The following is a 24,500-nucleotide window of genomic DNA, read 5'->3' as shown; positions in this document are numbered from 1 at the left end:
AACCCCCAGGTGCCACTGCACCCCCCAGCTTTTATATAAATTTCATATTATGCATAACATTACACTAAATCATTGTCGTCGCAGCGGTTATGCGGTCCCCCCAGTGACTTAAAGGTCGTGTGTTTGATCCCCTAGCACCTTGCTTTTTACAATTCTAAGCGAATTGTTCGATCCCCTAGCACCTTGCTTTTCTTATTTTAATAAAAAAAAGGTCCTGGTAGGATTCGAACCAGCATCCCCTTGCATCAAACATGGCAATACTACCACCACACAAGTTTACAATGATGCATATTTTTTGAAACTGTTTAATATATATTCTTCAAATATTTGGCACCCCCGGAAAAAAATTTCAAGATCCGCCACTGATCGCGTGAGCATGAGCTCAATCTTGTCACCTTAAATCTTTTGAAATAACTTGAAAATACCCAACAAACAGCTATCAACCCATGGATACGAAAGTGCTTATTGGCGGAGAATAATTCTTCATCATAAGATGAAGTTGCCATAAAGTTACAGCAATATAATCGTGCAGGAAATAACTAAGCATGACAACCCAAATTTTATATTCACAAAGTGAATGAAATGTCTGTAAGTTACTCAAGGTACTAAAGCTACATATAATGAAAATATTTCAAACAATTTCAAACTTAACCAACACTAACCGCTTATTTTTAAAAATAAGTTGTTTTCATAAAATAAGTTGTTTTGAATAAGTTGTTTTTTTAAAATAAGGTTTTTGCATAAACAGCTCAAGTGGTTTCCTTAAAAAAAAAAACAGTTCAAGTGGTTTGGTTCGGTTCAAACGGTTCGGTTCAGTTTAAGATGGTTCGGTTATGGTTCAAGAACTGTTAATAAATTAACGGTTCGGTTCGTGACCATTATCATGGTTCAGTTATTTTTAGTTCGGTTCGCGCGGTTTGGTTCGGTTCATGGTTCTTTTTGCCCACCCCTAATGATTGGGGTTTCGGCGTTCGCCTTTCAACTTGGCATTTTAAAAAAAACAATATAGGTGTACAAAACTCAGAGCGTAAATTTTTTTTATAGTAAATGTTATTTCAACAATTAAAGATTTTGGAAATAGTTTATAAACAAAAAGGACATATTAGAAACTTTAAAATTTTAAAGGACTAACTTGTAAATTCTGTCAAACTAAAAGGACCAACTTGAGACTTATGTCAAATTAAAAGGATCAAAAGTGTTATTTGGCCGAGAAAAGAACATGATGTTAGTATGAGAGAAAAAATTGTCATAAAAGTTGCCATAAAATGATCATTCAAATATCATTTCCAAAAAAAAATAGAGACAAACAAGAGACACAATTGAATGGATTAGGTTTAAATTACTCCTCGATTACTCGTCATGTCCCGGTTTGATTTAAGGATAAAAACTATTTTTAATATATATATATATATATATATATATATATATATATATATATATATATATGGGGGCTGTTAACTTGCACCCACCTAAAAACACTAAGGTGCAAGTTAACAAGCTGCACCTACTAGTTATTTACCAAAACACCCATGTTTTTCTATTATAAACAAATATTATTTATGCTATTTACAAAAATGTCCTTTTAATTAAAATAAAGTTTAATAGAGACAAAAGGGTGTTTTAGTAAAGTACAAGTAGGTGCAAGTTAACAAGCTGCACCTACTAGTTATTTACCAAAACACCCATGTTTTTCTATTATAAACAAATATTATTTATGCTATTTACAAAAATGTCCTTTTAATTAAAATAAAGTTTAATAGAGACAAAAGGGTGTTTTAGTAAAGTACAAGTAGGTGCAGCTTGTTAACTTGCATCTTAGTGTTTTTAGGTGGGTGCAAGTTAACATCCCCCTATATATATATATATATATATATATATATATATATATATATATATATATGTATATATATATGTATATATATATATATATATAGATATGTGTGTGTGTGTGTGTGTGTGTGTGTGTGTGTGTGTATGGGGCTGTTAACTTGCACCCACCTAAAAACACTAAGGTGCAAGTTAACAAACTACACCTACTAGTTTTTTTACCAAATAACCTAAATATCACATTCTAAATGACTTTAAATGAAAGGATAGTATATCACATTCTAAATGACTTTAAATGAAAGGATAGTATTGCAATTTAGTTAATTACATGATTGCTTTTTGTTTTTGTTAATAGTCATGGCTTTAGAACAAGTACAAAACATCCTTAAAAAAAAACATGTACAGTGAGGCTCCAAATTTTTTTTTACAAGTTTGTCCTTTACTTAAAACATATTTTAAAAGGATAGTAGTGGGTAATTTGGTAAAGAACTAGTAGGTGTAGCTTGTTAACTTGCACCTTAGTGTTTTTAGGTGGGTGCAAGTTAACAACCCCACATATATATATATATATATATATATATATATATATATATATATATTCTTTTAATATAGCTCATTAAAAAATTGTTGATTAATATTATCTTTTTAAGTTTTTTTTTGAAAGAATCTTTTTAAGTTTACATAGTGGTGATTTGTCTTGAGACCAACATAGGCTTATCTTGGTTTTGTGTCAACCTTATTGAACCCTAAACTTCAGATCTAAAATTGACAGGAGTTAGTGTTAGGATCGGATTTGATGTTTTGATTATCAAGATCCATTTCTCATGAGAACCGAGAGATTGACACCAAAAAAAAAATCTTGCACTTACCAAAAAATAATTATATTTTAAAATAATTGTCATTGTCAAATTTGAAGGTGAGAAAAACACAAGAAGGGGGGTTGAATTGTGTTTTTGGAAAATTCTTTGTTTCTCCTAAAAACTGAACACACTTGTCAGAAGCTAAGTGAAACAGCTTCTGAAGTGGTAATCAGAATCTAAATGCAACGGAAAAAAACAGAGAGAGAGAAGAAGAACGACACAAAGCAATTATACTGGTTCCTTCCACAATCCGGAAGTAGTCCAGTCCCCCTTGCACTTCCAAGGAGATTTCACTAAGAGTAATATCTGATTACAATTGCTCAAGCACACCTGCAAGAGACTTCCTTTGCTCAAGCACACTTTGCAAGAGTCTTCCTTTGCTCAAGAACACAATCAAGAGACTTCCCTGCTCAAGCACAACTGCAAGAGACTTCTAACTAAACAAAATTACACAGAAAATTGTTTAAGGTTGAACACTTGATATACAATCAGAGGTGCTCACAATACAAATCAGATACAGACTCAATAACTTAGGAATTTCTAAGATGAAACTTTGAGACACATAAATTCTAAGTGAATGCAGAACAATTTCAGCAGAGGTTTGGCACTTGTAAAGATATTGTGAGTCTTTCGTTCAGCATTGCCAAATCTCTAAGTCTTCACTCCTTTATATAGAGGTGTGAAAGAGACGTTGTGAAATTGCCAGCACATCAAAGAGTCGTTGTAGAAGCTTGATCTTTCACCAATGATCTTTTGCCTGATTTGGTTGTTGTCCTATGAAGAACCAATTTGAAATCCATTCCTTATCCAAAGGAACATCTATGCAGGCGAAGCCGTATTCTGGAGCTGTTTTCTTGTCTTGTAGCGTGGACACAAAACAGAGTAGTGGAGAAGGTGGTTGTACAGTTCGTACAATGTCAACGCTTTCGTCCAAAATTGAAACCACATGTCTTCAAACACCTTTGAAATGACCGTTGCAAATTTCCACTGATCTTTTGTTGTCCTTTGATGCATTTCGATCCATGACACAACTCTTGAATCCGTGAATTTCTCAAATTCAGTTGATCTTCAGCTTCTGGTGAAATGGCTTCTGATGAGGCAGCTTCTGATAACGCAGCTTCTGATAATGCAGCTTCTGATGATGCAGCTTCTGGACCTCTTGTCTTCAGGAGCACTATTCTTCAGGAGCACTTTACTAACTTCAGGAGCGGCTTTACTTCAGGAGCGCTTATTCTCTTCAGAAGCAAGTTGCCTTCAGGAGCGTCTAAGCTTCAATTTTGTTGATTCCTTTTGCTCTTTATTTGCTCATTCAGAACCAATAAATGATGTAACTTTTAATTATGGTCCTGTACACTTGAACAAATATTAGCTAGTCCAATTTACAATTTTTAATACCTTGTTATCATCAAAACTCTTTAAGGTTCATTGTTAAACACATTTTGTTCCAACAAAATTTCCATGTAATGTTGATTAAGTCTCTCAAAAAAAAATGTAATGTTGATTAAGTATTTCTCATCATACTCTAATAAAATTAAATATTTTTTTGTTACAATAAAGGCAGTGTCAAGAAAAGAAGAAAGAAACGAAACGAAGCAAATGTTTCTAGACACGCATTCTTCATAAATAACATGATAGAATTTTTTTTTGAAGCTTCTCGGAGGAGTCTCTAAAGTAGAAAAATTCATAAAAATGCTAAAGTTAGCCAGACAATAGACATTCATATTTCCTTCATCACAAGTAGAGTTGAACTTGACCTACTACCTTATCTTCAACAACTCTCGGATACAGTGAGCTAAAATAGGGATATTTCCATGGTACTTAAAATTGTCGGAAATCATGTCAGTTAAAATCTTCAAGTCGCTTTCTACTATATGGTGGGGAAAATGTTCCGTCCAAACCATGTTCGAGCCCAGATACAATCTCAACATGTAAATCATTATTCATGCATTCTCCAATCGTCCTAGTGTAATCTTTGATCCATCTTATGCCCGTATCACACAAAAATTTGTCGCACCTGAAATTCTCTCGTAATTTTTGCTTACATCATCGTTTTTTAGCTTGATTCACCCATCTTGTGCCCGGTTCTAACCATTGTAGGTAGTATCTTTCAGTTGAGGCTCCCTACGACCAATCTCTAGATCATTAACAATGGGTTGTGCAATCATTGAATATCAACTCCAAAAAAAACTTATTTCCCCACTTTCAATAATGCCAACACATTGTCATGAAAGTAGTCTCCCATCTAGGTGTATTTGCTCCAACCCTTTTCATGTCAAGGATCTTGAAAAACTAATCCTTATAATCAAAAGAAAATAAATTAGTATAAAATCATAAGGAACAATATAAACTCATACCTAAGCTAGAATGCAATATTCGATGCCTTTGATTAATCTTTGGATCATTAACGATGGGTTGTGCAATCATTGAAAATCAACTCCAATAATAAAACTATTTCTCCACATCCACAAATACCAACACATTGTCATGAAAGTTGAAAGCAGTCTTTTATCTAGGTGTATTTGCTCCAACCCCTTTCATGTTAAGGTTTTTCAAAAACTAGTAACCACAAAAATGTTGGTTATTACCCTTGATTTATCCCCATAATTTAATGATCTCTTAAGTGATTACATGACCTAAATTTTCTAATATGTATCTATTTAGGATTTTATAAATTTATGTAGATTTTGTTGATATTTAGTTATTTAGAACAATTTATGCTCGTTATGATTGTCATGGGCAAGTTGTGTGTTTGCTGCGAAGATAAGTAAACATGTAGCGCTAGAGATGAAAGTTGCAGCGTTGTAGGATTGACGATACGGATAGTATGCACGAACATGTGTCCATCAATGATGAAGCTTGGAGCCAAAGTTTGTAACGTCACCAATGATTGCCAGTACAACGAAGAATAGGGAATATGATGATTCCCAATGAGTAAGTCAAGTACAACTGCACATGGGATATTACAAAAGGACATAACTTGGACAAAGGCGAGACTTATAATAAAAAAGGACGATGACAATGTTGTGCATGGGTCTGAAATTCGTCATCCAATTTCAGCAACAGTTTTCAGATAGGGTTAGCACTTAGTAGCCACTTGAGAGCTCACAACCCATTTTCTACCCATCATCCATTCCATTGGAGAGCATGATAGCTAGTTCTTAGTTAGTTGGAGTTTTAGTAGTCGTAGTGACTGAGTGATGCAAAAGGCAAAAGCTCATTCCTTTCCATCTTTGGATTACAATCTTCCCTTGTAAACTCTAAAATATTCTATTAATCATTGCAATTATGTTTTCATTCATTACTTATCTTATTTTCATTTTCGTGATTAAACTCATCATAAGCTAAACTACTTAGTCGTTAAGACATAAGACATGATCATGTTATGATTATGCATGTTTAAGTTTAGTTAGTTGCCTACTCAAACTTCTTTTAAACAAGTTGTATTAACTTCTACTTTTTAAAGATACTGCTTGAAATTCAATTACCATTCCTAAATCAGCCTATGATATTTTAGGCTTCGTCATGCCTCATTTTCAAGTACAAACATTTAAAATAACTGTATCCATACATCTGTGCCTATAAAGATTGTGTTTGTGACATATGTCATCTTGCTATGCATAAAAACTTTTTTATAAGGTATTACTAATGAATATGCAGTTGTAAGTGACGAGTGAGATGAGTGAGAAACTAGAGAGAGATGCTCTGGGGGGGGGGGTAGGGCCCACTGGGACAAAAAAGAGTGTTTCACATCAGCAAGGAGGTGGTCCAGCAAACAACACAGAGGTGGTGACAGGGAGGAAAATCAACTTTCATTACCTGGACACTACAACGGTTCCGTTTTTCTTCACCAAATTCCCTGAGGAAGCTAAAAATACAGATCTATGGGGTGTTTTTGCAAGGTTTGGGCAGGTGGTGGAAGTTTTTATTCCTAAGAAGCTGGACAAGTGGGGAAGGAGGTTTGGGTTTGTGAAGTTTAAAGAGGTGGTGAATGAAGAAGTGTTGGCAGCAAAGCTAGAGGATGTGTGGTTGTGGAACAAGAAGCTAAAAGTCAATAGGGCCAGGTTTGGGAGGGTGAGGCAACAGGTTGTGGAGCAGGCTCAGGTAGGCAGGCGGGTTAAGGATTCAGCCACCGGTGAAGGTCCTTCAATGGTGCCTGGTCAGTCATTTAAACTGGCACTCGTGAAGGAGGTGGGGAAAGAAACAGAGAGGAGGGATGAAGGTCCTTGTCTAGAGATTCAACCTTCAGAGGAGCTACTTCAGATCCTCAAAAGATCATATGTGGCTGATCTTTTTCAAGACCTTGAAGCAGAGGAGGTGCAGAATAGGCTGATCATGGAAGGTCTATCGGTGGTGAAGGTTACAGGCATGGGGGAGAAAAGAATGTTGCTGCAGATTGAAGGCAACCGTGAGTTGGAGGAGGTCATACATAGTCATATTGAATGGTGGGAGGCGATTTTCTCAAAAGTGGTGGTGTGGTCTCCGTCCAATTCCTTGGTGGTCTCCAGCAGAGTGGTGTGGTTGCAGGTGTTTGGCATCCCGTTGCATGTGTGGGATGAGCCCTTATTGAAGGAGTTGGGAAATCTGTTTGGTGTATTTGTCGATTTTGACGAAGACACCATTACTAGGAAGCATTTAGATTTCGCCAGGATAAGGGTCTCGACGAAGAGGATGGGTTTGATCGATGAGCAGGTGAGGATTTCAGTTGTTGGGGCGGTGTTTGGACTTTGGGTGGTGGAGGAGAGAGGAGGAAAAAGGCGGGAGGCAGTGTCAAGGAAGAGAGAAGATGATGACGTCACCTCTATGGGGTCTAGAGAAGCTGATGTGGCAGGTGATGGTTTGAGGCTTTTTTCTGAGGAAGAGGTGTTCAGCCCAAGGTCAGTAGACTATGTCCAGTTGGAGAATCATGCAGAAAATCCTAGACTAGAGTCAACTACAAGGGCAGGGGATGATAGGTTGATGCAGAAAGACTCTTTTTCTGGGACCCAGGTGAATCTTTCCTTAAAGGAGGATAATGTTCTGAATGGGCTAATCAAGGGCAGACAGGTGGCACCTTTAGGGAAGGGAGTTGATTTGAGATGTGAGGCTGTGGACCAATGTGTCAGGATGGAGGGAGAAAATGAGGGATTGGGTGGCGTGGCTGTTCAAAAGATTTTGGAGCGTGGGGATGACGCGCTGGACCAGGAAGTGGCTTTGGGAGATGGTGGGGCCAGGCAGGTCAATCCAGATTTGTTGGTTAATGAGGTTGGGCCGGCTACAGTTCAAGCCCATGTAGTGGCTTCAGGTGATGAGAGTGTTAATGTAGGGTGTGATAAGCATTTTTCCAACAACACAATGCAGCTGAACCCAGAAATTTGGCCGGTGGTGTCTGGGGGAATTTCTGAGCGTTCAAAGGTGCTTGAGGAGGAAGGTCAGGCCTGTAATGGGGATGGAAGAGCCATGAAGAATAACCATATTAGATTTGTGTATGAGGATTCCGAGGCTTCGGAATTTAGTGACTCAATTGAGGTTTCAGAGGGCGAGGATCAAAGAATTCTGAAGCTCCGACAAAAATCTAGGAAGAAGAAGAAGTCTGGTGCATTTTCTAAGAAACAACTGGGGAAGTCATCGGATGGTATTGCCCAAGGAACCCCGAAGTCCAGTAAAGCTGCAAAACGCTCTTACCATGCGTGCTCCACTCATAGAAGGGCAGCATCTCATTCTCTAGATAGAGAGGAAGGATGGAGTGATGGGAGTGGGGATAGGCAGGCCCATACGATAGATGTTGGTGCTTCACAACATTCTGGAATTCGCTTTTTTAGGGGACAAGAGGCGGAATCCGTACCAGAAACGCAATCTCAGGAGGACCGTTTTAGTGGGAGGCAGCTGAAGATTTTGGCGGCAAAAAGGGTGCTGGATACTCAAAAGAATATAGGGGTCTCCTTCCCAGTGAAAGAGGGTGGTTTTATTGAAAAACTTGTTCAACTAGAAGATGAGGCGATGCAACTTAAGGCCGAAAGGGAGGATACTAGGTTGCGTCAATGATTGTGACGACATTTAATGTAAGGGGTCTAGGGGGAGAGTGAAGAGGAACAAAATTCGTGATTTAGTAAGGCAAAATAAAATTGACTTCTTGGCTTTACAAGAGACCAAATTGGTGGATATCACCCCCTCATTGTGTCATTCTCTTTGGGGGAGCGATGATTGTGATTGGGTGTTTCGTCCTTCCGAAGGTAGTAGCGGTGGGATTCTTTCAATTTGGAGTAAATCTTGTGCAAATTTAATTTCTTCTTTCCAAGGTGAAGGTTATGTTGGGGTGTGTTTGGAATGGGGAGTGGAGAAGCAAAGGTGCGTAGTGGTAAACGTTTACTCCAAATGCGACTTGGCGGCCAAAAGAAGGTTATGGGAATGTCTTGTGGAGGAGAGGGGTAGTAGAGGAAATGGGGCGTGGTGTGTTGTTGGTGATTTTAATGCGGTGTGTAGAAGGGATGAGAGAAGAGGTGTTAATGAAGAGGCGTCGTCGACTCAAGTTTTGGAGATGTACTTGTTTAATAAATTTATTGGTGATATGAATTTGGAAGACCTTAATGTCTTGGGTCGACGCTTCACGTGGTACAATCCAAATGGTAGGTCTATGAGCCGTATTGATAGAATTTTTATCTCCGAGGAGTGGTCCACGGCTTGGGGAGATAATTCTCTTTGGGTGTTGCCGAGAGATGTGTCCGATCATTGCCCGTTGGTTCTTAAACATGGGGGTTGGGATTGGGGGCCAAAGCCGTTCCGCTTCAATAATTTTTGGCTTCAAAATAGTAAGTTCAAGAGGGTTGTGGAGGAGGCTTGGAGGAATAATAATTTTAGTGGGTGGATGAGCTTTGTTCTTAAAGAAAAAATGAAGAGTCTTAAATTCACCATAAAGGAGTGGAATAAGGAAGAGTATGGAGGAATGGAAGAGAGGGTGGAGAGATTGGTGGAGGAGATTAGCGAAATTGATGAATTGGGAGAGGATGGTCACTTGCATGACGATCTTGTGGAAAGTCGAAAGTCCAAATTTGTTGAATTATGGAAGCTCCTTAAGGCTAAGGATAATCTAATAGTTCAAAGATCCAAATCGAAATGGTTTAAGGAGGGAGATACAAACTCTAAGTACTTCCATAATTGTGTCAAGGCAAGGAAGAGTAGGAACTCCATTAAAGCATTGAGAGATAATGGTGGTTGGGTTGTATCACCTTTTGATGTTAGGAAGAAAGTTGTGGAGTATTTTAAAAATGTGGTCAAAAATGAGTGGTGGGATCGCCCTAAGTTGGATGGGGTGCACTTTGAGTCTCTCTCCGATGAGGAGAATGCACTTTTGGTCGCGCCTTTTTCTTGGTTGGAAATAGAGGAGGTGGTGCGAGATAGTGATGGGGGAAAAAGTCCCGGACCCGACGGTTTCAATTTTGCCTTTATTAAGGAATTTTGGTATTTGATTAAATATGAGGTGAGAATAATGTTTGACCAATTCCATGCTAATGAGGTGGTGCCAAAAGGTATGTTAGCTTACTTTGTAACCTTAATTCCAAAAGTCTCTTCCCCATTGGACTTGAAGGATTTTAGGCCTATTTCGTTGCTTGGATGCCTTTACAAATTGTTAGCGAAGGTGTTGGCTAGAAGGTTGGCGGTGGTAATGAATTCTATTATTTCTCCAACTCAATCGGCTTTTCTTAAGGGTAGACACTTGGTGGATGGGGTGTTGGTGGTGAATGAATTGGTGGATTATGCGAAGAAATCAAAGAGAGAGTGCTTAATTTTCAAAGTTGATTTTGAGAAAGCCTATGACTCGGTGGATTGGGGTTTTTTGGAATATATGATGCTTAGGGTGGGGTTATGTGAGAAATGGGTGGCGTGGATGAAGGCTTGTATTTTTGGAGGTAGTATGTCTATCTTAGTTAATGGTAGTCCAACGGAGGAGATTAGTATTCATCGAGGCCTTAAGCAAGGGGATCCACTAGCTCCGTTTTTGTTTCTTTTGGTGGCGGAAGGTCTTAGTGGCTTGATGAGAAATGCGGTGGAGGCAAACTTGTTTGAGGGTTTTCGTTTTGGTGATAATGATTTGATGGTTTCACATTTGCAATATGCCGATGATACACTTTGTATCGGATTGCCGACGGTTCAAAATCTTTGGACTATTAAATCAATCCTTCGGGGCTTTGAGATGGCTTCCGGTCTAAAGATTAATTTTGCTAAGAGTTCCTTGATAGGGGTGAATGTGGGTGATGATTTTATGGAGATGGCGTGCTCTTTTTTGAATTGTAGAGGAGGTTGTATTCCTTTTAAGTACTTGGGTCTTCCGGTGGGTGCCAATCCGAGGTGTGCTTCTACGTGGGAACCGTTGGTTGATTGTTTAGGTCGAAGGTTGAATTCTTGGGGCAATCGCTATATTAGTTTCGGAGGAAGGATTGTCCTTCTTAACTCGGTTCTTAACTCCTTGCCTATTTTTTACCTTTCTTTTTTGAAGTTGCCGGTGCAAGTTTGGAAGAGGATTGTGAAAATCCAAAGAGAATTTCTTTGGGGAGGAGTGGGAGGTGGGAAGAAGATAAGTTGGGTGAAATGGGAAACGGTGTGTCAACAAAAGTGTAATGGGGGGTTGGGAGTGAAAGATCTTAGATTGATGAATATTAGCTTATTGGCTAAATGGAGATGGCGGTGGTTAGATGGGGAATATGCTTTATGGAAGAAAGTGTTGCATGTCAAATATGGGGTCCGGGAAGGTTCGCTTATGGAGGGGTGGAATACGGATTGGCCTAGGAATGCGTCCCTTTGGTGGAAAGCTATTGTCAAACTTGGTGATTTTGGTGCTACTAGTTGGTTTACTTCGGAGGTGATGAGAAAAATTGGGAATGGTGTGACGTCTAGTTTTTGGAACGATAGGTGGAACGGTGTGAATTGTTTCCGCCTAAAATACCCTCGGCTATTTTCAATCTCAAATCATAAGGAGGCGTCCGTGGCGGATGTGGGGGAGGTCACGGGGGAAGGGGTGGTTTGGAATTTTAGTTGGAGAAGGCATCTTTTTATGTGGGAGGAGGAGTTGCTTACTAGTCTCTTGGAGGATTTGGAGAGGGTGGTTTTGTCTAGTGGGGAGGATGTGTGGAGGTGGTGTTTAGAGGAGAATGGGAACTTTACGGTCAAGTCGGCTTATGTTAAGTTAGAAGGAGTGGTGTTAGGCGAGGTGATTTGGCATGATGAGGAAAAACGGGTTTTTGGTGAGTTATGGAAGGTCCCGGCTCCGTCTAAGGTGGTGGCTTTCGCTTGGAAGGTGCTCCTTAACCGCATTCCCACTAAGGTTAACCTTAGGGTGCGTAACATCTTACCTTTGGATGGATCCGAGTTGTGTGTGTTATGTAATAGGCGGGAAGAGACTTGTGTTCACCTTTTTATTCATTGTGATTTTGCCAATTCGGTGTGGAGGAGATTAAAGACGTGGGTGGGTTGTGGTTTCATTACCCCACCATCAACTTTTGTTCATTGGGAATGTTGGGGGAATTTTTTTGGTAACAAGGCAGTCAAAAGGGGCAACCGACTGATTTGGTTAGCAACTTTATGGGTGTTGTGGAAAGCTCGAAATGATAAGATTTTTAACGGGTTAAACTATGAGGTTGATGTGGTTGTCGAAGAGGTGAAGGTGTTGTCTTGGAGGTGGCTTTTGAGTAGGACTACGACACCCGTGTGCCTTTATTATGAATGGTGTTGGGATCCGATCTTGTGCCTACGCAGGAAAGCTAGGAGGTTGTAGTCTCAGGTCTGGCTTAGATGTGCAGTACTTGCTGTCCAGAAGGTTGCTTTCGGTTTTAGGTGTTTGACGGAGTCCGTGGAGCACTTGCTGGCCTTCTCTTGTTTCTGGCCAGTTTTGGTGGTTTTAGACTTTGCTGGAGGTCCAGCTGTGCGGCCCCTGTGAGTCTTGTGGTGGCGTAGCAGGACTGTTTCCTTCTCTGGTGCATAGTGCTGCGGTTGGTGGTCATCTGCAGGATCAGTTTTTGGTGGTTTTTCGGAGGCTTTTGGTGGTGTAGGTGCATGTATGGGTGTTGACGCTGGGGTATGCATGTGGCGTGTCATTTGTATATTTCCGCGTCAATACTTTTGGGTTGGTTTTTGTATTCATGGGTGGTTTTTAGGGGTTTTTGTTCGAGCCACGCTTTTATGGCAACCGATTTCCCCTTGTATGTTTTTTTTTTCCACCCAAGCTTATTAGTGCTACTTGCACGGGCTTGTCGGTTAATAAATTTTGCCGTTTCAAAAAAAAAAAAACTAATGAATATGCAATGTAGATTCAAAATTTCATCACTTAGTTAAAATCAATCAAAATCATAAGAGAATATTTCCTTTCCCTGCTTCCATTTATGTTGCAAAAGGTATTCAAACATCAAACCAATCGTGTTGCCACACCCATACAACATTGGAGGATGGAGAGAAAACATCGGTGCATTTTGGGGATATCAAGAGCACTGTTAATGATCCTTAAAAAAAAAAAAGAGCACTATTAATGAAGTCACGACTACCTCCTAAAATTTGGGGTTATGCTATAAGTCAAGCATTTTACAAAATGAATAGAGTGTCTCCCAATCTGGTTCAAGTACAATTTGCTTATCATAGTCTACATAATAAACTTCATGACCGGTCTACCTTGAAAGTATTTGGAAGTCTCTGATTTGTTTCCACTCAGTAAGCATGTAGAGCTAAACTTAAGCAAAGAGTTGAAAAATGTGATTTTCTCGGATACAAATCATTAATGAAAGGATATATAGCCTTGGACTTGCATAGTCATGAATTTTCATTTCAAGGCATGTGAAGTTTGAAGAAAATATTTTCTCATATACAAGTACAAGGAGAAAACTTGGTGAACTTACTTAAATGAACCAACACAACAATCCCTTGTAAAACCTTCCCAAACCAATCAACCTATACTAGATACACGACATTTAGCATCCCTTAAACTCACTACATTTAACACTACTAAACCAGAAAACCAGAGTGCAATGATTATTTCCCAAGTAACTCTATCAGAGGGATAAAGTCCAAAAAAATTTCTTTTCTTGTAAACATCTCTTGGAACCTATTCGAACCTCTTTCTGCAAGTTACTTAGACTGCTCACCTGATCTTACCTTCGAGTTTGGTATAGATTCTGAGACAGAATGTGATGTTTCATAGGAGGCAAGCTTATACATACAACAGTTGCATATTATGACTAAAATTACCTTATTATGACTAATTGTCCGGTAAAGACGGAGAGGTATAGTTACAGATATAGAATCCAAAGAGAGATCAACATTTCTAAAGCATATATCATAAAAGTTATAAGGATAAACTATTGTACACAAAGTCTCAAAATTATTAGAATTATTACAATGTTGGTGAAAAGCTTAAAAGTTGTTGTAATTGCACGCACACATGCAATATCAATTATCATTCAAATTAATAAATAAAAGTTGACATTTGCGGGCTGAGTTAATTGGGCACGAAGATAGTTCATCGAACATTCGGTGCTTTGAAGTGGTCTCTACAGATTTGGCAAACTGAATCTTCATAGTTGTCAATACTCTCGAGTTCTGCATGATATATTTTGCAAACTGGAGCTCACAGTTTATGCTTCTTATGCTTCTAAGTGAGCATGTTGTAAGATGATATAAAAGACAATCTGGTGCAATTTGTTTTTCTGGGTCCTCCTTCCATTTTCCAGCACCATAATTGTTGTCAGTATCAACCTGACAATGATACACAATTGAACTTATTTTTTTGAAATGTGGTACTGAAAATAAATAAATAAATAAACAGGACAAAAATTAAAATAAAAGACCTCATCAATGATAAGAGTTTGAAGCTTGGGAAACTTATAAAGCAGGTTTAACAGCCAGATCCACTTGGTCTCCCGCAATGAAGGACAGAGGTGAAATGTAAGTTCGAGGTAGGTTAAATTGTGAAAGATGGTAAATATATTATATGGCCAAGTCTGCATGAGTTAGAAATAAGATAATAAGATAATAAACATTTTAGTTTAGTCTTTGATATGAATATGATACATAACATACCACATGTAGGCGCATATGCTCCGCGCTTTGAAGCTGATCAAAATAAATATGCACACCAGAAATGTTAGCTCTAACCAATTTGGATAAGCTTGTATCGCGTTCGTATACACGATAAAGTTTCTTTACTGCTAAATCCTTTGTTACCAAATCGTATATAATGGGACAGGCACATAGAATTTTGCTGAGGTAACGATAACGTCCGAAAGTAACAGATTCCAAGTGAAGGACTTTGAGTGACGGGAGATCAACATCTGGATCTCGTAAGATTGTTACGCTCTTCAATTTGAGGAATGTCAAGGTTTTGGTATTTAGAACCAAAGAAGGGAAATTTAAATTGCAGAAATCGATGGTTAGGTTTTCAAGTCCTCTATTAAGTGCAGCAGAAACGAATTTGGGGATATCCTTTTTGTGGTGACATTTGAGGTTGAATGAGACGATGGGATTCTTATCGGCGGGTAGATTCTTATCACGAGCGGCGATCATGGATTCGAAGAATTTGCAAACGGTGGAAGGATCTCGAAAGTGGCTGTCATCCAAATTGAGGATGGGTTGTGAGAGGAAAACTGAATACCACCTCTTTGAGAGGATGGTTGTGATGGCGGCGTCTTTTATCGAGACAAATGAGAGAATCTGATGAAGATATGTGTCTGGTAGATCATTGATTGTTGTGTAATCATCATCCTTACGCAGCCGCTGTGACATTGCGGTTACATTAGGGGTTAGAAGAAAGGAAGGATCACAATCAGTTGAATGGAATTCAAGTGAAGAAACTATATATTTATAGGCCCAGGTTTGGAAGAATTTTGCTCTTCTATTGCTTCCACCCAACCTAAACTGACCAAAATACTCATGCGTTAGTTAAATCACACTGAAATTTACACTTGCGTGAATTAACTCACGTTGCGGTGTTTTTGGGAAGTTCAGTTGAGCGCGAGTGTTTTGTGTTGGGAGAAGAGCGGAATCCAAACAATTTTCCAAACGTAATTTAGATTTAAAGCTCTCACTTAAAACTATATGACTTTGACCCACCAATCATGTTTATGGGATTCAACATATGTAGTCCATTAGTAGGGAGATGGAATATTTGAGTCGATATGGAGAAAGGTCAAAATGATCAATATAGTTTGTGATGGGATATGGTGTCTGGAACACATAATTACAATTATAGTCCATAAGGCGGATAAGTTGTTATTCGATACTAGTAGAGTGTTTGGGTGAGGTAAGTTATTCGATACTAGTAGAGTGATGGGATATGGTGATGGAATCTTTTGAAAGGAACAATAAAACTGTCGGGTGAATGCTTGGAAACTGTCGTTTAACAAGTTTGAATTACCCCATTTCAGAGGTAAGACAATTGTTGTAGTTGGAATGTGCATTCCCTACCTAATCACGATATTCTGGCGGAATCAAACTGTTGATAATATCTTCATTTGATCTCAGCAACGTTACACGCATATCGATCCACTGAAACATGTTGTGCTCCCAAAACATGCTCCTCACGTTATCGTCATTCGTTAATTCCACCTAAATGAATGATATTCTCCCATCATCGAGCGTTGGACTTTTATACTGAACGTACTATAACCTCCTTGTGTCTCTGGGGTTGACTCCTTGGTTGGATTCATTCAATTGATCATTGATACCTCTTAACGTGACACCAAGGTGATGAACCTTCAACCTCTGAGGTTCTCCACCGTTGAATTGTGCATGAACGTCGAACGTATCGGCCATTGTTTCAAAAGATTAAATTCTTGTTAGTTTGGTTTAGATGAAGGTATTGAAGTGTCAAGGAATGTACCTCATTCTTTTGACACTTGAATACCATCATCTAAACCAAACTAACAAGAATTTAATCTTTTGAATGGAACAATAAAACTTCCGGGTGAATGCTTGAGAGCTGCCATTTAGCAAGTTTGAATTTACCCCATTTCAGAGGTAAGACAATTGTTGTAGTTGGAAGGCTCTACCTGAATGTAATGTAATGATAGGACATATTTAGGAGCTTTATGTAACATGTTACTTTTATTCGAATTTTTTTAATACGCAATTTTTATTCGAATTCACGCTGAGTTTAATTAGTCTTTATTCGAATTTATTTAATATGCAATTTTTTTTTCGAATTCACGTTGAGTTTAATTAGTCTTTATTCGAATTTATTTAATACGCAATTTTTATTCGAATTCACGCTGAAATTAATTAGTCTTTATTCAAAAAAAATTATTTATATAAATAAAAAGAATGGAACAAAAATAATACATAAATAACAAGAAAAAAATTGAACAAAAATAATCATAAAATAAATGCGAATATAAATAAAAATAATGGAACAAAAATAATACATAAAACATCTCATTTTATTAATATGATTGATACAATTACAATAATTGATACATTTTATTCGAATTTACTAAATCTACTTCTTTGGGGTAAAAAGAGACCAACATTGGGGTAAAAAGGACTGTTCTGATTGGGGTAAAAAGACATCAACCATTAGGGTAAGTCTAAATCAGGTTCTTTTTATACACCAAGAAGATTCTTTTTACCCACGGTAAAAAGTTTTAGGGGTAAAAAGAAGCAGATTTAGTTTTACCCCAACGGTTGACCTCTTTTTAGCCTAGGTCGATCGACCTATTCTTACCCCTCAATTGACCTATTTTTACCCCTCGATTATCCTCTTTTTACACCAAAATAAAGACAAAAAAAAAGAAGGGAAAAAAGGAAAAGAATAAGGGGAGAGAGTGAGAATGAGAGATGGTGTGAGGAAATGAGGAAGTTTGTAGGAGTATTTATAGGTTGGAAATGCAACATAGTATATAACTACAATAAATGTAGTCAAAAAAACGTGTAAAACATGTAAAAAAAACATGTAGAATGAAGGTTGAAAAGCTGACCACCGTCCGAAAAACGTGTGTTCTTGAGATCAGATCACCGACCAACATGCGTGAGTTAACTCGCGCACAGGCAAGTGGTGCGTGAATTAAGTCACGCTGAGATATTAGGTGCGTTAGTTAAGTCACGCAGCGTGACTTAACTCACGTAGGGGCTATCTGAAAATTTAGTTAGGCGTGAGTGTTTTGTGTTGGGAGAAGAGCAGATTTCAAATTGTTTACCTATTGTTTGGTGTAAAGTCAATTGGAAGTAAATGGGTTTACAAAATTAAAAGGAAAGCAAATGGAACTATTGGAAGATTCAAGACACGGCTAGTGGCCTAAGAATACAAAAAAGTGGAAGGTGGAAACAACATTGCTTGGATTTGTTATCTGGGACGTGTGAATTGGGATGCAAACCATCTAGTATGACAATGGATCCAACAATTCCCCTTCTCCATGTGTCTCTAATAAGTAAAGAACCTTGGTTGAAAATTTGTTGTACTTGGCAACAGTGTCATATATTTCTTATCTATTTCAATAATTAAATCAATTTTTCGACTGTCCTACCTTAGCACATTACAAGGCTACACAGAAGGTATGGACAAATTTGAAGGGGTGTCCTAAAAATCGCTTATTCTTCCCTCATATTCCTACTTCATCTGTTGGGGGATTCTAGACACAAGAAGGTCAATAATTAGCTATTGTTTCTTTCTTGGTACTACACTAGTTTGCTAGAAATCAAAGTAACAACAAAGCGTGTCCGTGTATTCATCAAAGGCAGTATATTGAGAACTTGCAGCAACCACTTGTGAACTACAATGGCTCACATACTTGCTTAGGGACTTATAGGAAACATAGAACAAAGTACAATAATCAAAGTGCATTACACATTTCTTTCAGTATGTATTCCATGAGAGAACTATACACTTCGACGTTCAATTGCCATTTAGCAAGGGAAAAAGGCAATCAAAAAGTAGAATTCGATAGAATTTTAGAATAAAAATTGTGCAATCGGAAAGTAGCTTATGATATGTGAGGGGGTTTTGCAACAATATGAAGACGGATAGAGACTCTGTGGGATGTTTATCCATTAGTCACCCCATTATCTTCATAGTTGAAACAAAAACGAAAAAATGTGGACTAAAGTTTACAGTGGTTAAAAAAGGTAAAAGGGGGCTGTGATTGGCTGCAAGACAAGGGTCGGGGAAGAATCAACGGTGTGATTGAAGTATCAAAATAGCAGCAATACTAAGGTACAACTCATGGATTAGCAACCCATGTGGAGATAAACAGAACATGTGGGGAAGAAAACAGAACAAGCCAACAAAACAAACAGAAAGGCTGTAATGTACACACATCACATAGCCATACAACAGAACAAAACAAGCATGAAAGATAACATAACATTGCACAAAATGGAGGGCATAGGGAAGATGAATATCTAATTATTTAACTAATTGTTGATTAACAAATGGCCCGTACTCTATATTATAAAGATGATAACAGAATCAAGCAAGCAATCCATCTAGGGAATTCAAGACAAGAAACATACATAATTTTAAATATTGTAGCATGTGATCTCCATTTATGTTGCATGATTAATAACTTTCAACAAAAGAGCAACTAGACTTCATGCACACGTGTCTTGTTTTTCCATTTCCGTAATATTAAAAAATGATTACAGATTAATGATTCTATTTTATGGACAAGACATTTTTTGATAAAAAATTGATTATAATCAAGATAAATCTAAACACACAATGTCTGTATTTAGTACCAAAGATGCTTCTCGAATGAATTCAATGGAGAGAACTTTTGAGAAGAAAAACATGTGCTTCTTTGCAAATGTTCATTAATAGTCTAATGCAAAAACTTAGATGCTGAATTCCTTAAACACCACAATCACAATGCCTCATCAAATAGGCGGGTTTGCCATTTCCCAAGTCCTTTTCCATACTGATTACTAGCCTAACAAAATAATTAATTAATTAATCAACATCCCATCTTTTTAAACCCACAAGAACTGGCATAATTAGGTGGAGAAAAATAAAATAACAAAAAACTAACATCTCAATGTTCAATACTAGACGCATTCATACAGTGACATTATGCTTTTTCCATCATCATAATATACTACTAAGGCTGCTTTATCTTTTTAACCCCACCAAAACATAATAAAGACAGAAAAGAGAGGGATTGATAAGAAACTAGTGTCCACAAGTCTAAGACCACCATGACTATCATCATTCATTCCTCCAGCTCCAGAAGGCCCCATACCACTGCCTATACCTCCTAACACACCACCAGGAGCTGTTGTACTGTATGGAGTATTACCAGTGGCGCCGGTGCTGGTGCCAGTTCCCATGCCGGTGCCAGTGCCCGTGCTGGTGCCTGTGCCTGTGCCTGTGCCAGTACTTGTTGACGGGGTGGTTCCCATGCCGGTGCCTGTTCCGGTACCTGTGCCAGTACCTGTCGATGGGCTTGTTGTGCTAGTGCCTGAACCACTGATTAGTAAAAAAGAAACAATTGTTAGACGCACAATAATAATTTAAGGAAATAGAAGTGATTAAATGTATAATTATGAGTTGGTTTGTCGGTCTAATATCGAAGACAGACATAGCTCACCCTCAGTTGCAATTTTATATGAATGTAATGTTATTTACCAGCATTGCTTCAAAACAAGTTTTAAAGCATAGCATAAACTCATTGACACCGTCATGTTTTAAACAATTCCTATTTTTAAAACGTGTCACCTAAATTTCGCAAATTTTAATGCCTATGATAAGGTTTTTAGAGCTACTACCAATCTACACACTTCCATTTTCAAACTTTAACTGCTTTTTAAGGTTGATAATGACTCCATCATAAAACATGTCACCTAATTTTTAGATTTCATGCTACGAGTCTTTGTGCATTCAGCAACGTCCCAAACCAAAGAACATACACATCAACAATAAGATTTGCCCATTAGGTTTAGATGGACAGTGATGTCTGTTTGTGTAAGCCTAGTACATACTCTCTACTCAGCTGAAGGCACTGACAAAATCTTGCTTACATGACATACAGTAAAGGCCTATTCACACAAACCAAAACCAAAACCCAATTAAACTTTAATTCAGGATGTTAAAAGAAATCAAGAACCAGCCAAGGTAGTTTTGATGAGACTATTTTGTTTTTGTTAATGAGGCTTAAGTCCCAAAATAGGAGTAATAGGAATTGTTTGTTGTGAAGAGAATATATGATTTTTTTTTTTGGTTACAAGAGAATATATGAATTTATCTTTTTGTGATATTTACAGAAGAAAAATGTGAAAAAATAATGAATGCACGGTTGGAAAAAGAGAGTGAAATTATAGAAAGTGATGTGTGGTAGCACAATTGGTCATGCACGAACATCAAGGAAATATTGACTTTACGAAAGTTGATGGACCAGATATCGAGTCAAGTGTCTGTTGATCAGGCTTTTTGTTTCACCCTTATCATCAACAAATTTTAAACTCAGAATTACCCATATGACCGGTGACGGTATATTGGCCCAGTACTCCAATACTCCCTCCATCAGGCTTTTTTTAATTGTTAGCAAATAAAAAAGCAAGTAACTTATAACACAGTAATTCATAAAAAATAAATGTAGAAAAGCTCATAAGATAGATATATTAATTAAATAAAGAAGTAAATAACTTTATCAAATTTTAAAATACATTTAAGAAATTATTTTGATAACGATCAAATTCCACCTTTCATTCTTCTAGGAATAAAGAAAAAGATCATTCTTGGCTGTTATTTTTGCTCAAATATTCTTATTCCAGAAAAAAGGCAAAGCAAGATCACACTTCAAACACAAGTATTTATATTTATTTATAAGTAGAAAATAATAAAGTTCACTTGGACAAACTTGTCTTTTGACGATGATGGATGTGAGCCTTGTTTTAGTAGTAGTGGTACGAGTACGACTACCATATCAATTCAAAAGAAAAGAAATTCAAACTTTAGAAAGCATCGGATCTCAATTATTGCTTGCATCAATAAGTTAAAAGAACACAGACTCACTGCAACGGCTATAATCACCAATGAATGGGCACTAAAAATTGGAAACGTCATCACGATAGGTTGAAAATTCAATGAAAAAACAATACATACACGTTGAATTGGACCACACATATCAAAGCAAAATAAATCAAACTGAGAAATACAGTCTGATGATTTAAGAGCGTTAGATTAACCTTTCAAGTTTTTTTTTTTTGTATAGTTTAGGTCAGACAGGCCAATGAATCATTAAATTTTATTTATCTTTTTAATTGACTCAATAAGATTTCTTTTGATAGATATTGTAGTAAAAAAAAATATAATGAATTGGCTACAACTTACAAATAATTTTGTACATATTTGCACACAAGATAGGGACGTATAAATTTTATTTTCTTTATAACAAAAGCCGGTAGGTCACATAATTGATTATCCTGGCTTTTTTCATTTTACATACATAGAGGAGGGACCGTAGGGAAGAAAAAGACTACATCATCTTGTACCCAAAAAAAAAAAAAAATTCAGACCGCATCATCATTATGTAAAATAAATTTGGCCCCCATTAATTCTTTTGATGTATACGTACGGCAAGTCAAAAAAGTAGTATAAAAAGAACATTGCAATCAATGCTGAAATTTTACTTGATAAAATGCCATGCCAAACAGACAAAGAGATGACACAATTAAGTGCAGATAGTAAAAAGTAAAAACCACCATGAAAAAGATATCTATAAAAATAATAGAAAAATTAATCTATTTAATTAGTAGTTCATTTCGAATGTCTTAAAAAATTGTTTATAACCTAATTGCAAAGCACAAGACACCTCCCAATAACCTCTATGCAAAACAACAATGTCATGTGAAATCTTAAAAAAAATCTCACTCCACTACTATTGTCTATTGCACATTTAAATTATCAAGCTGCGAATATGCCTATTGCAAAGCATGTCCCCACCTAACCCAAGGAAAACCCTTTTTTGTGTGAATATATCTAATCTATGCAATGTAAGTGCTCTTCAGTCCCTATTATGATAAACAAAAATAAATAAAAAGACACCACTATTGTCCATAAGATTCTTCAAAAACACATAACAATGTTAAACATTCAAACAAAACTAAAAAAGAAAATAATCATGAAACTAAACAAAAACATGTGTTCTTAGAGAAAAAAATTTAAACCTGGCACTTGAAGGGTAGGCACAGCCACTAACACCTGCTCATTAAGAACAAACAGAAAGAAAAAACCAATAAAAAGAGTTATTTTAAAAGGAAAAACAAGAAAGAAAAGGTGAAAATGAGTATTTACTTGGATCAGATGTAACAACAGTAGCTGTTCCTGCAAAGTCACAAGCCAGTGCTTGTTGACCCTTCTTCTGGTAATAGCTATTCACAGCATAGCTGCAATGAGCTCTAACGGTGTTTGGGTTGTAACAAGGAGCGTTTTGACGAAGAGGGTTACAGTCAGCTCCAGCTCCACAAGCATAGTCCAAGGTCTTTTGTAAGATTGCATCAGCTCCATCCTTGCACACGCACCAATTAGCACCTACATATGTCAAAGTTTGAGACAAAATATGTTAATAACAGTACTATGTTGAAAATGTTCCATGTTTTTTTGTGACATTACTCAAACAAGTTAGATAAGTGTCTCTAGTTTAAAGATTTTGTGAGACAAAAATAGATCCAGCATTTGAAAAATGAAAAGAAGGAAGATCTGAAGGTAGAGTAGTTACTTGAAGGAATGGCGGTGAAGGGCAAAAGAAGAAGTACAAGAGCAAGAGTAGCAAAAGCCATGTTGTTAGGGTTAGAAGGGAAAGATGAGGTAATGGTGTCTGTTTTAGATAGCAATGAAAAACGTGGAAGAGCTAAAAGGTGAGGTTGAGTTGAGAGAGAGGAGTGGTGGGTGACAGAGAGACTGAGGTGTGAGAATAACAGGACAAAAATATAAACATAGATTAGAGGGTGAGCAGAGGAGAAGGGATTGGTGTGTGTAAGTATAGTGTCTAGTAAGTAGTAAAGTTTTTTGTAAACGGTGGGATGATTGATTTGTTGGCCCCGTTCAGTGTCGGCTTGGTTTGTCACTTGTGTCTACTTTTTGTACTTTTTTCAATTTTCCCATTATTAATCTTAGGCTATGGAAAAGTGTCATATGTTAACATGTTAGTATTATGTTAGGTTATGAGTTACGCTAACAGGTGTTTTAATAACATTGTTTATAGATATCTTAAATATACAGATCAAACACATTTTTTTTGATAAGCCAAGAACAAATGACATAAAAAAGAGTAGCGTCCAACTAAGTTGGTGCCCTACACTAATCTATTGTCAATTGCTCATATATATTATTAAAAAAAGGAAAAAATTACATAAAAACTTGGGGGACATGAAACCTGACCCAGTCGACAACCCAACGGGCAAAACATAAAATAAAAATTAAAAAATCCACAAAGTGGATTCAACCCTAAACAAATCTAACAAACCATTAATAGCAAGCGGGTCTAAAGTTTGGCGAATGAAACGAACAAAGCCTCTGATAGTGAGAGTGGAGTGGATTCGTCCGCCAACACGGAAATTAGCGAATCCACGCGCACCAACCGTTTACTGCGATGATTAACCATTTCTGGCCCACAACAAGCGATCATACAAACACAATCTAGGCAAGCACGAACAAGCACCAACATGAACCTTTAAGGATGGTAGTGAGCGCTACCGTCAACACGATAACAATCCCCTAAACCAACTACTAACTGTGACAAAGTACAGAAAGTTTAAAAAGCCATTTCGGGCTATACAATCCAAATTCAAGTCACGGTTGAATCAACCTGTTCAAAACAAGCTAACCCACCATTGAGAATGATGACTAAAATAAGATTATTCCACATCCCT

At 37.3% G+C, this 24,500-nt stretch overlaps 2 protein-coding genes and 1 pseudogene across 2 annotated transcripts; 1 reads left to right on the top strand and 2 right to left on the bottom strand.

Moving 5' to 3' along the window:
* Window positions 1–6,362: 6,362 nt before the first annotated feature.
* Window positions 6,363–16,584, top strand: LOC146901979 (uncharacterized; annotated as a pseudogene).
* Window positions 13,966–15,486, bottom strand: LOC146901980 (F-box/FBD/LRR-repeat protein At5g56420-like). The gene is made up of 3 exons (XM_085735843.1): window positions 14,724–15,486; window positions 14,492–14,644; window positions 13,966–14,399 (listed from the first exon to the last, which is right to left on the bottom strand). The coding sequence occupies exons 1-3, from the start codon at window positions 15,423–15,425 to the stop codon at window positions 14,094–14,096; spliced, it is 1,161 nt and encodes a 386-aa protein (XP_085591969.1). The 5' UTR covers window positions 15,426–15,486; the 3' UTR covers window positions 13,966–14,093.
* Window positions 16,585–19,598: 3,014 nt separating the features above from the next.
* On the bottom strand, window positions 19,599–23,578 carry LOC146901978 (uncharacterized). The gene is made up of 4 exons (XM_085735842.1): window positions 23,348–23,578; window positions 22,924–23,160; window positions 22,797–22,830; window positions 19,599–20,097 (listed from the first exon to the last, which is right to left on the bottom strand). The coding sequence occupies exons 1-4, from the start codon at window positions 23,406–23,408 to the stop codon at window positions 19,749–19,751; spliced, it is 681 nt and encodes a 226-aa protein (XP_085591968.1). The 5' UTR covers window positions 23,409–23,578; the 3' UTR covers window positions 19,599–19,748.
* Between the last annotated feature and the right edge of the window lie 922 nt (window positions 23,579–24,500).

Source organism: Medicago sativa, chromosome 8, assembly GCF_051527215.1.
Source record: "Medicago sativa cultivar Bolivia chromosome 8, Bolivia_mono, whole genome shotgun sequence".
NCBI lineage: Eukaryota > Viridiplantae > Streptophyta > Magnoliopsida > Fabales > Fabaceae > Medicago > Medicago sativa.
The sequence above is the reverse complement of the archived record's forward strand: the minus strand, read 5'-3'. Positions and strand labels throughout refer to the sequence as shown.